At 45.1% G+C, this 13,292-nt stretch overlaps 1 protein-coding gene across 1 annotated transcript in view; it reads left to right on the top strand.

Annotated features, from left to right (window-relative positions):
- The window catches only part of COG5 (component of oligomeric golgi complex 5), a 412,214-nt gene that overhangs the window by 24,155 nt on the left and 374,767 nt on the right, over positions 1-13,292 (top strand). The window contains exons 4-5 of the mRNA XM_044280195.1: positions 8,584-8,638; positions 8,719-8,788. Of these exons, the coding sequence (XP_044136130.1) occupies positions 8,584-8,638; positions 8,719-8,788 (125 nt within the window). The remainder of the gene's footprint in view (positions 1-8,583; positions 8,639-8,718; positions 8,789-13,292) is intronic.

Below are 13,292 nucleotides of genomic sequence, written 5' to 3'. Positions count from 1 at the left end.
TATTTGAGACATAAATTCAAAATCAAATTTGTTCTAAATTGCTCTCGTTGCACCCAGGCCCCACTCATTTCTGTGGCGAGCCCCTGCCCCGCTGCTTTGATTGACAGGGCCAGGCGGTGGCCAAGCATTAAGGGAGGTGCTGGCCACAGAAAGGAGCAGAGCTTGAATGCAACAAGAGCAATAGTGACACCCTCATTGCCCCAAAGGCCTAATTTGCATATTAAAAAGTATCATAACTCTGTGCGCGGTGAGAGGCCGCCGCACTAAAAAGTTGGACATGCAGTACTTTTAGTCCGGCGCCCCTTCGCCGTGCACAACCGTGCTGCGCCAGAGCTCTGCCCTGTCCCCATTATAGTCAATGGGGATGGAGCGGCGGTCCGGCGAAATAGAGGCAGGACAGATCCGACAGGGTGAACAGCCTGTCGGATCCGTCCTGCCGCTAGTGTGAAAGTAGCCTAACGCAGCCTTGGATCAACAAAAGTATAACAGCATTTCAGGTGACCCACAGCTACACATGTGTTGTTTCCCATAAAAGTGGTAAGAAACACACGCACCCATGTATATCACCCTGGTTTTGCCAGAACTTGTATAATAAAGAAGGTGTTATTTAAACTGTCTGTGAACAACAAAAAAATGTATACAAAATTTGTAATTGTTTTTTTTAATTAATAAATACTAATCTATAAACCCTGTGCACCCCAAAATGTGATACCAATAAAAACTACATCTGCATATGATGGCTCAGTGGTTAGCACTGGTGCCTTGCAGCGCTGGAGTCCTAGAACCACATCTGCATGGAGTTTGTATGTTCTCCCCATGACTCGTAGGCTTCCTCCAGTTTAGGCCTCATGCACACGACCGTTGTGTGCATCCGTGGCCGTTGTGCCGTTTTCCGTTTTTTTTCACGGACCCATTGACTTTCAATGGGTCCGTGGAAAAATCGGAAAATGCACCGTTTGGCAGCCGCATCCGTGAGCCGTGTTTCCTGGCCGTGAAAAAAATATGACCTGTCCTATTTTTTTCACGGCCAACGGTTCACGGGCCCATTCAAGTCAATGGGTCCGTGAAAGAACACGGATGCACACAAGATTGGCATCCGTGTCCGTGATCCGTGGCCGTAGGTTTTAGTTTCATACAGACGGATCCGAAGATCCGTCTGCATAAAAGCTTTTTCAGAGCTGAGTTTTCACTTCGTGAAAACTCAGATCCGACAGTATATTCTAACACAGAGGCGTTCCCATGGTGATGGGACGCTTCTAGTTAGAATACACTACAAACTGTGTACAAGACTGCCCCCTGCTGCCTGGCAGCACCCGATCTCTTACAGGGGGATATGATAGTACAATTAACCCCATCAGGTGCGGCACCTGAAGGGGTTAATTGTACTATCATATCCCCCTGTAAGAGATCAGGGCTGCCAGGCAGCAGGGGGCAGACCCCCCCCTCCCCAGTTTGAATATCATTGTGCGGCCCCCCCCCCCCTCCCCTGTTGTTAACTCGTTGGTGGCCAGTGTGCGCACCCCCCCTCCCTCCCTCTATTGTTTTAATACATTGGGGCCAGTGTGCGCGCGCCCCCCAACCCCCCCCCCCCTCCCTCCCTCTATTGTTTTAATACATTGGGGTCAGTGTGCGCACCCCCCCCCCCCCCCCCGATCATCGGTGGCAGCGGAGTAGAAGATTTTCATACTTACCTGGCTGCTGGCTGCTGCGATGTCTGCGTCCGGCCGGGAGCTCCTCCTACTGGTAAGTGACAGCAATGCGCCGCACAGACCTGTCACTTACCAGTAGGAGGAGCTCCCGGCCGGACACAGAGATCGCAGCAGCCAGCAGCCAGGTAAGTATGAATCTTCTACTCCGCTGGCACCGATGATCGGGGGGGGGGGGGGGGGGGGGGGCACACTGGCCCCAATGCTATTATTACAATAGAGGGAGGGAGGGGGGGGGTTGGGGGGGCGCGCACACTGGCCCCAATGCTATTATTACAATAGAGGGAGGGAGGGGGGGGTTGGGGGGGCGCGCACACTGGCCCCAATGCTATTATTACAATAGAGGGAGGGAGGGGGGGGGGGTTGGGGGGGCGCGCACACTGGCCCCAATGCTATTATTACAATAGAGGGAGGGAGGGAGGGGGGTGCGCACACTGGCCACCAACGAGTTAACAACAGGGGAGGGGGGGCCCACTGGCCACCAATGAGTTAAAAACAGGGGGGGGGGGGGGTCTGCCCCCTGCTGCCTGGCAGCACCTGCCAGGCAGCAGGGGACAGTCATGTACACCGTTTTTTTGTATATTCTAACCTGAAGCGTCTCCATCACCATGGGAACGCCTCTGTGTTAGAATATACTGTCGGAAATGAGTTTCACGATGTAGCTCATATCCGACAGTATATTCTAACATAGAGGCGTTCCCATGGTGATGGGGACGCTACAAGTTAAAATATACCATCGGATTGGAGAAAACTCCAATCCGATGGTATAACAGAACTCCAGACTTTACATTGAAAGTCAATGGGGACGGATCCGTTTGAAATGGCACCATATTGTGTCAACATCAAACGGATCCGTCCCCATTGACTTGCATTGTAATTCAGGACGGATCCGTTTGGCTCCGCACGGCCAGGCGGACACCAAAATGACTTTTTTTTCATGTCCGTGGATCCTCCAAAAATCAAGGAAGACCCACGGACGGAAAAACGGTCACGGATCACGGACCCACGGACCCCGTTTTTGCGGGCCGTGAAAAAAAACTGTCGTGTGCATGAGGCCTTACTCCCACACTCCAAGGACATACTGATAGGGACCTTAGATTGTGAGCCCCATTGGGGACAGTGTGTACAGCAAACCGCACTATATCAGTGAGTAAAATACTAAGGGGGGTATTTTTACTTCTCCGAAAAAAATGTAGTGTGACCTCTGACGGAAACCCTGGTGAAGGTGTGAACGGAGCATTCAGTGCAGGTAACATTTTATTGAGTTTGATGTGCTTATTACTCTCCAGTATAGTAGTGTGGTATCATCTGCTCTAGTGTAACTTTTGGGATGCAAATTTTAAAATGTTGTTCTTGACATAATCCCTTCTTCCTTCCAGTCATTTCCTCACTACTTTCCATGTATAGCAAAGATGCATTAGATTTCTCAACAGCAGGTGGCGCTGGAAGTCTGGCTACTCTGTAGTATGTTTTTTTCAAATCGGTATAATAATAATTTAAAGTTTCATTTTTCTTTTATATCTATGTAAGGCTACTTTCACATCATAGGTTCTTAATATTGTAGGAAAACACTTCCGTTTTGTCCCGATTTCTTGTTAATGGGGGCAAAATTGAATTGAACAGAACGGAGTGCAGCAGAATGCATTCCGTTCCATTTGGTTACGTTTTTCTGTCCGGCACGGGATTCAGAGCATAACAGATCCGGCATGAAACGCAATGTAAGTCAATGGCGCCGGATCTGTTTTCTTGGAAAAAGAGAACGTATCTGGCGCCCTTTGACTTACAATGGTTTTAGAGACGTATCCGTTATGGCCATTTTTGAGATAATACAACCGGATCCGTTCAGAATGGATGCAGCTGGTTGCATTTTCATGACGGAAGCGTTTTTGCTGAACCCTGCCGGATCATGCAAAAATGCAGACGTGAAAATAGCCTAACAAATTAATATATATATATAATAATAAGAAAAAAAACAGCAGCACTCAGCTTGAGAAAGACCGCAACAAGCGGTTGAAATGTCGCTATTTGACACTGGGTGAATAAACTACACGTTTTTGTTTTTTTTTGGGACACACATCTTAATCATTGAATTCAGTCCCATTGTGACAGGTGTATACATTGATTACCTAGCCATGTAGTCTGCCTTTAGGCTGGGGCTACACGGTGACATGTGTTATATGACAATGGATCTAATGATTGTTAAACAGGTGCAAAAAATCCAGGTTTCATGGACATTGGGTCACAGGTTGCAAATCGCACATGACTTTTACTCGTTTGACTTTAATGTAAGTCGCGTGCAACTTTTCTGTGTTTTTGCTGTATTTTTACAGTCAAATCACAGTATTAAAATAGTCATGTTAGGCCACTTTCAAATCAGCGTTTCCATTTCGTTTAATACATCCAGATGCATCCGTTTCATCCGGATCCGTTTGTATTAAATAGAAACTGAACAAACTGGATCCTTTGCCGAAAAATTGGATCCGGCACTATTGACTTTCATTCCGGATCCGGTTTGTTCAGTTTCGCAGACTGGACACAAAGCTGCAGCTTGCAGCGGTCAGAAAACTGAACAAACCGGAACGGCATGCATCCTGAATCTGTTGTTCTGTTTTGTCCTCATTGACAGTGAATGTGAAACTAGCCATACGGTACTTTCACACTTGCGTTTTTCTTTTCTGGCATAGAGTTCTGTCCTAGGGGCTCTATACCGTAAAATAACTGATCAGTTTTATCTCCATGCATTCTGAATGGAGAGCGATCCGTTCAGGATGCATCAGGATGTCTTCAGTTCAGTCTTTTTGCTGCGGTTTTATCTCGGTCCAAAATTCCAGAACACTTGCCTGAATGCCAGATACAGCATTTTTTTTCTATAGGAATGTATTAGTGCCAGATCCAGCATTCAAAATACCGCAATGCTGGATCCATCCTTCCGGTCTGTGCATGCTCAGACCGAAAAAAAAGAGAATAAAATAAATGCTGGATCCGTTCTACCAGATGACATGGATCCGGCATTTCAATGCATTTGTAAGACTGCTCAGGATCCTGATCAGTCTTAAAATGCCATCAGTTGGCATACATTTTTACGAATCCGGCAGGCAGTTCCAGCGACGGAACTGCCTGCTGGATTCCTCTGCCGCAAGTATGAAAGTCCGCTTAGACAAGCTGCACATATTTTTTGGGTGTGCAACACATGTTGCCGTTCAGCCCCAGCCTTAGAAACTTTTCTGAAAGAATTCTAGTGTGTTCCTGTAAGGGGCCATTCACACGACCGTATGGCTTTGCGGATCGGCAAAACACAGACACCGGCCATGTGTGTTCTGCAATTTGCGGACCGCACATGGCCTCAACCATAATAGAAAATGCCTGCTCTTGTCCGCTATTGCAGATAAGAATAGGGCATGTTATATCTTTTCTGTCGAGACGTGGTACGGAATAACGGATGCGAACGGCACACAGTGTGCTGTCCGCATCTTTTGAGGCCCATAAAAATAAATGGATCTGCAGACCTTCTGCAAAATTGCGGAACGGCTACGGATCCGTACATACGGTTGTGTGAATGGGCCCTAATAGTACTGTTGTGTGTAGGAACAACAGCAACTCAGCCACAAGGTGGAGACCACGTAACGTTCCATATCCTCTGACATTAAAGAGTAGGCAGGAGCCCGCTTCGCTCAGCTAATCCTGGCATAGAACGTTGTTACAGGGTACTGATTTGCTATGCCAGCATTTAGCCAGCCTCAGGGGTACACCATTCTCCGCGGCCCCATTGATACAGTGCAGAGAATCCATATCTGTGAGAGGTCAGCGATGTGCCAGAATAGTGAATTTGAAGCGTGGTTTAAATCAGGGCTTTAGGTGTAAATTTATTTAGTAAAAGGTCAAAATCAATTAATAAAGTATATTAGAAAAATTATTTTTGGGGTATTTGGGACCTTATTATATTTTTGGGTATTTAAAAAAAAAAAAGTGGAAAAAAAGTTTAGTTACACTTAAAGGATAACTCATATTTTCACTCCATATTCAATTTTCAAATATGTAGTGGCTGATGAGGTGATAATCCATAATCACTAATTATTTTGCTCACATACCCCATGATTAATTAGATTCTGTCCATAGCAACCGCTCTTCACCAGACTTCATTCTGACTCTCTTCTAAAGATGGCCGCTGATGCCCTCAACCTGAGGCTAAAGACCGCCTTCCCTCAGTACCCAGAATTAATTCTGCTCATCTTGGGAACGCGCAGCCCCACCTCAACCAATCGGCGTTCTCCACACTTTAAACACTCCCTCTTCTCCTGAGAGCGCTATAATACTCTGTAGAACGGGATTTTGAGCTCTCTATGCAGCAAGTAAATTCTGCAGTCCGACGGGAGAGCGCATGCAGCGTCCGGGACTGCCCACTACTACGTCCTCCGTCTTCTGTATAAAGGGCACCCAACAATGCTCTTTTAGCGTCACCGCTGAGTTGCCAGGGGGAGGATCGGGCATGCAGGAATTACTAGGTAATTCAATACCTAGCCAAAAGTATAAACTAGGGAACTAATGTAAACTTAATGAGACACATCCAATTACCTAAAAAAAAAAAATTAAATATGACAGTTTACCTTTAACCCCATCTGCGGAAGCCACCTTGAGGCCTGGTAGATGGGCCCGACACGTATGTGCGCTAAGAGCTTCCATTATTCATTTATAGTCGGTATTGTACCACGTTTATCTAGAATGACCCCTATTTCTTTGCTCTATAGTTTGTATATATAACGATGTGCAGCCATTTTGTTTTTTGTTATTTTGTTTGTAGTTTCCCTTTAACATCAGTAACATCAGCTCAAATATTGTGAGCCAGGAACTTCATGGAATGGGTTTCCATGGACAAGAAACTGCATGCAGGCCTTGCACCACAAACCAAAGTGTCAACCATTGGATATATGGTGTAAAGCATGCCACCAGTGGCCTCTGGAGCAGTGGAAATGTGTTGTGAGAAATCACACTTCTCTTTCTGGCAATCTAATGGATGAGATTGTTGAGCACCAGGAGGATGTCACCTGCCTGACTGCATTGTGCAAGTTATAACGTTTAATGCAAATAATGCTATGGGATTGTTTTTGTAGGGCTCTTCTACACCCCTTAGTAAGGGTGGGAAATCTTAATGCTTCAGCACACCAAGACATTTTGGACAAGGAAGCTGGCCGGTGCCTCAACTTAACTTCGGCGGTCCACTGCCAGTGCAGGGGTTATTAAGACCGGTGTCTAAAACACTGTTCTTAATAAATGACCCCCAGAGTTGGGATCACAGTTACATTGGAGGAGTCAAATGCATTTAGAACTTCATTATCTGATTTATATAATGCAATAAGGTTCAGTGCTGGTGTTACTTATTTTTTGTGTTGAATCGGAAAACCCCTTTAAACAGGTCCTACAAGAAATATGGAGACAATTATAAAAATAGGCAGGGGGAAGCAGTTTTACAGTATATAAAACAGTCCCTAAGTACTGTAGACCTGCTTCTTCATGCCTTCTATACTTACTGTGAATGGTGATCACTGACTGCCTACTCTGTTATGTTATCCCCAGTGCCTCGTTAGTTAGTGAGCATGCCAGGCATACAGAGCACACATACACTGACAGTGTACAGATGACAGGGACAAGTGGTTTTATATTATATTAGGGTAAGGTATATCACTGTATGGGTGGGAGGCAGTGAGGGCAGCAGCAGGACTGCTCTGCATGTAAGAGTGATCTGTCTTCAGTACTGCGCTGAGAAGGACAACTTAAGTCAGTAAAATAGTACAAAATCATTTAAGAAAGTATATTGCAAAAGTAATCCTAATCGCTTCTCCTATGCTGAAAAAGATGTAGGTACTCTTTAAATGTTTACATTACAAGTTTTCCTGAATCTTTCCCCATAAAACTATACATCAATCTGCTCAGCTCCTCCTGCTCTATAACCTGCTGTCCTGTAGATTCCGTGGCATTTTGTGGTTAGAGGTGCAATTTTGATGCAGTTCTTATTTCAATATAAGGCTACTTTCACACTAGCGTTCGTCGGTCCGCTCGTGAGCTCCGTTTGAAGGGGCTCACGAGCGGACCCGAACGCAGCCGTCCAGCCCTGATGCAGTCTGAATGGATGCGGATCCGCTCAGACTGCATCAGTCTGGCGGCGTTCAGCCTCCGCTCCGCTCGCCTCCGCACGGACAGGCGGACAGCTGAACGCTGCTTGCAGCGTTCCGGTGTCCGCCTGGCCGTGCGGAGTCGTGCGGATCCGTCCAGACTTACAATGTAAGTCAATGGGGACGGATCCGTTTGAAGATGCCACAATATGGCTCAATCTTCAGGCGGATCCGTCCCCCATTGACTTTACATTGAAAGTCTGGACGGATCCGTACGAGGCTATTTTCACACTTAGCTGTTATATGCTAAAATAATGCAGACGGATCCGTTCTGAACGGAGCCTCCGTCTGCATTATTATGATCGGATCCGTTCAGAACGGATCCGATTGAACGCTAGTGTGAAAGTAGCCTTAGATACGTTTTTTTTTGTTTTTTTTGGGGGGTTTGCAGTGAATCCAGAAAGAATGATAATTATAAAGGAAGGACTAATACTTTCCCTCTCCTTCTCCTTTCTGTCCTTCTCTCTTTGGGATTGTTTGTTTTTTGTTACACATAGTATTCTTGTGCGACCATTCCAGACACTGATCTGCATCCGCATGTATAGTGCGCTGTTTAACATACAGTGTCAAAGCACACTAAATGCTCACGACATAGAGCCTTGGAAACCATTTATTTATGGCAGCTTAAATAGAAAATGTGTTATGTTGTAGCGCTTAGTTCTGTTGTTTTATAAGATTTCATTTACTTCTAATCTGTATTCATCTTTTAGGTGTTCTTCAGATGATGCAGACTCGTATTGGAGCTCTACAAAGTGCAATTGATAGGTAATTCCTATTGTCTTTTATCAATATAAAATGACTTCCATATAGGCTGTAGAGTAAACAGCTGTCTCTGTCCTTTCCAGAATCCGAACAAAGATTGTTGATCCATATAACAAAATTGTGTCCCGTACCGCACAGCTAGCACGTCTTCAAGTAAGTACTTGGCTCTCTACAGGAAAACTGAAGCTTTCTTTAGTTGGTAATACATACTAGACAGAAAGTGGATAGTATACATGGCTGTTCAGTGGTATTTTATATTCATATAAAATTATCCCCAAAAATATGCTGGACTCGGAAATTCTTAGTTATCGCCTACGCAGTTGAAGTTTTTCATGCAGCAGATGTCCCCTTACTATCTGTCTCATCCAGTGCTCCAGCGCTCCATCCTCTTCAGTACATATTAATCGTTATCCTCTTCTTTATAATGCCGGCCATTGCAGTTCAACTGCGCAGGCACAGCACTCCAGACATGGAGTCTGCGCAATAGAGCAGATAAGGGGAGTGTTGCACAGCGCTCAAGACAGGGGCTTTTGAAAGGAGCTGGAACTATCTTGAATGAAGTAAATAAGAGGGGTCAGTACTGCCAAAACAGTGCACGGGCACTATATACAAGACCAGCAGCCCCAGCCAAAAACAGCCCAAAAGAAAGACAGGGATGGAAATCGCCCCAGGATAACAGACGCTGGCACAGAATAAAGAAGTGGCCAACCCCTTTAAAGATGTTGTCTGAGAATGGGCAGAAATTCTCAGGGGCCTGAAAATGGTGTAAACAAAAAACACAAAAACGCTCACCTTTTCAAAGCGTCCCCGTTCCAGCACCATGACTCTCATCTATCCCACTTCCGGTCCCCGGACTGGAGGTGTCATGTGATGTCTACATGCACATGACCACCTATGGCCAGTCAATGGCCTCAGTGGCAAAATGTACAGGGACCGCGCTAGAACCAAGATACTGACAAGGTGTGTTTTTTCTTCTCTGTGAACACCATTGTCAAGGCCCTTGAGAAGTTTTGTCCAGTTTTAGACAATCCTTTTAACCTATAAGGCATTCTTTCCTTCAGTTGCTCATCTTGTAATACCCTTTAGTAGAAAAAAGTTCCCCACTCTAAATGCAGCAATCAAAAGACGCAAATCCTATGTGATTGGTAAGGGGGTGATAACATGAAGAAAGGTTTCTGCCCCTCCCTTTGTTTCCTTCTGTTATCTGCAGCTTTCCTCGTTCCTTACAGAGATGTAAAACTTTTTCATGCTGCTCCCCAACTTCAAATGAGTGCTACTTCTAGAATATTGATCCTGCAATCATTTGAAAGCTAGCATTCTGGCCTTTCATCTGATGCTGTAAGCTCTACCCCTTAATTTCTTGCCACAGCTGTCATTCAAAGGTAATAAATATTACAGTGTAAGTGTTAAAGGGCTTTTCTTACAGGAAATGTAAATATAAAAGAACCCAAACTACTTACCGCCCTTCGCTGGTCTCAGTGACCTGCTGTATGGCTATCGTTGGCCTGTGCAGTCATGTGCCGTACTAACCGGCATCACTGCCGAGGTGACCTCTCAGGCATCTCTTAGTAGAAGAGTGTACTGCTTCTAATTTTTGTTTGATCATTTTTGCTGCTTCTGTCTTTATCCCTTACCCCTATATCATTTATAGAATAATACTGGGCCTAGCTCTGAACTTTATATGTTATTCCTTTTATATACAGCTGATGTTAACAGACTAGTTATTTGGCATATGCTTACTAAAAAAACTGTAGTTCTCCAGCGAAAGAGACGTTCTTTTTAACTAAGCATGTGCCCTGCCTCTCCATTCATTCTCTATAGGACTACTGGAAATAGCTGAGCGCGTTTCTCTGCTATCTCTGGCACTCCCATAGAGTATGACTGGAGCAGCAGGGTGCATGCTTGGCCTGGTGCTCCATCGGGAGTTCAGGACAAGAGAACGGGACCCCTGATGGAACAGTCTCACACAGACTGTGCAGGGCCGCTCCCCTAACTGATAACAACCAGTTGTACTTTTATTCATAAAGGAATAATAGAGGAACTGCACATCATAGCCTCAGAAGTGAAGGTGCTCCAGAATTGTTATTACATGGGGAATGCAAGTACCATAATTACTTAAACAGGCATGTCAGGAGAGGTGACGGGTACTAATAGTAGATTATTTATACGTCAGTCTAGTCTGATTTGAGTATAACCTTTTATGCCTGGTGGCGCACACACCGTCCTACACAACAGATGCATTTTTTTCTGCATTTTCTTTACTTGCCTTCCATCAGCGCTGTCTATCCTTTCTCCCGATCCTTATCAGCGCTGTCTATTCTTTCTCCCCATGCTTTCACCTTTCCATCAGCGCTGTCTATCCTTTCTCCCCATCCTTTCCATTAGAGCTGTCTATTCTTTCTCCCCATGCTTTCCCCTTTCCATCAGTGCTGCCTATCCTTTCTCCCTATCCTTCCCCTTTTTATCAGAGCTGTCTATCCTTTACCTCATCCTTTCCATCTGCACTCTCTATCCTTTCTTCCCATCCTTTCCCTTTTCCATCAGCGCTGTTTATCCTTTTTCCCCATTCTTTCCATCAGCGCTGTCTATCCTTTCTTCCCATTCTTTCCATCAGCGCTGTCTATCCTTTCTTCCCATTCTTTCCATCAGCGCTGTCTATCCTTTCTTCCCATTCTTTCCATCAGCGCTGTCTATCCTTTCTTCCCATTCTTTCCATCAGCGCTGTCTATCCTTTCTTCCCATTCTTTCCATCAGCGCTGTCTATCCTTTCTTCCCATTCTTTCCATCAGCGCTGTCTATCCTTTCTTCCCATTCTTTCCATCAGCGCTGTCTATCCTTTCACCCCATCCTTTTCATCAGCACTGTCTATCCTTTCTCAGTAATAGTAAAGGCCGCTCTCACCTATTCCTCTGCTAGACGAGCAAGGATGCCGCACCTGGATGCGATTGAGACAAATAATGGAAGAAAAATCCAGCTCCACGTCATAGCTGGAAAACTTGTTGGTATTCCGGTAAGAGGGGGGGACCACAGAAGAAAATTATTAAACAGAAAGGCATTTTGGATTTTTCAGTTGGATTCGCGACAACCAAGGGGTCTAAATAAAAGGCACAAGCTTATCTTACAGTATTGAGGGGATGTTTTGTGTTGCTTTTTTGTTATTTTGTTTTGTTTTTATTTTATGTATTTGTTTTTTTTTGTTTTTTTTTCAGTAGGGCTATATGTGTTTTTGTTATTTTTTAGTTTTCACAATTTTTTGTATATGTTTTTGTATTATTCTATCAACACTTAAAACGCTGATGACTTAGTGTAACAGTAATTGTGCCTGGTGTGTTTTCTCTGGGCCATGTGACCTATTGATTGCACGGCTAGCTGATTAGGGAACACTTAAGGCACAATCCTTTGCAAGTTTCACATGTCATGAAGAAGGACCAAAATTGTTACATGGTCTGAAATGCGTTGACGAAACTGTCCTGTATTTGAAGATTTTAACCGCATGAATAACGTTTTCCTGCTATGACGTGGAGCTGGATTTTTCTTCCATTATTTGTCTATCCTTTCCATCAGCTCTGTCTATTCTTTCTCCCTATCCATTCCATCAGCTCTATCTATCCTTTCTCCCTATCCTTGTCATCAGCTCTGTCTATGCTTCTCCCCATCTTTTGCATCAGCGCTGTCTATCCTTTCACCCCATCCTTTTCATCAGCGCTGTCTATCCTTTCTCCCCATCCTTGTCATCAGCGCTGTCTATCCTTTCTCCCCATCCTTGTCATCAGCGCTGTCTATCCTTTCTCCCCATCCTTGTCATCAGCGCTGTCTATCCTTTCTCCCCATCCTTGTCATCAGCGCTGTCTATCCTTTCTCCCCATCCTTGTCATCAGCGCTGTCTATCCTTTCTCCCCATCCTTGTCATCAGCGCTGTCTATCCTTTCTCCCCATCCTTGTCATCAGCGCTGTCTATCCTTTCACCCCGTCCTTGTCATCAGCGCTGTCTATCCTTTCACCCCGTCCTTTTCATCAGCGCTGTCTATCCTTTCACCCCATCCTTGTCATCAGCGCTGTCTATCCTTTCTCCCCATCCCTGTCATCAGCTCTGTCTATCCTTCTCCCCATCCTTGTCATCAGCGCTGTCTATCCTTTCTCCCCATCCCTGTCATCAGCTCTGTCTATCCTTCTCCCCATCCTTGTCATCAGCTCTGTCTATCCTTCTCCCCATCCTTGTCATCAGCTCTGTCTATCCTTCTCCCCATCCTTTCCATCAGCGCTGTCTATCCTTTCTCCCAATCCTTTCCAGTTTTTTTTCTTTCTGTTTGTCATGTATTTTTCTAGATTTACAATATTATCCTTGCACCAAAGTTTTGTAAGGGAAGATTTCACTTATTAGAGTATTTTTATATATTTGCACCATAGCAGCAATCCAAATCAGAGCCATGTAAAAGTGTCACTTTATTTTCTCTCTCCTGTCCGATCTTACGTTGTGCGCAGGGAGGTGTGGGTAGATTGCAGGGTGGTACAGTTGCCAAGGCAACCATACAAGGTCCTAGGAGTCTCTCATTCACGGGGCTATTAATTAGCACAGGACCTGTACAGGAGACTCCTCAGACATAATACTGTTGCCTTGGCAACTCTACCTCCTAGTGCGCTACCTAAGGGTCTCTGC

The sequence above is a fragment of the Bufo gargarizans genome, chromosome 2 (assembly GCF_014858855.1).
Source record: "Bufo gargarizans isolate SCDJY-AF-19 chromosome 2, ASM1485885v1, whole genome shotgun sequence".
Taxonomy (NCBI): Eukaryota; Metazoa; Chordata; class Amphibia; order Anura; family Bufonidae; genus Bufo; species Bufo gargarizans.
The sequence above is the reverse complement of the archived record's forward strand: the minus strand, read 5'-3'. Positions and strand labels throughout refer to the sequence as shown.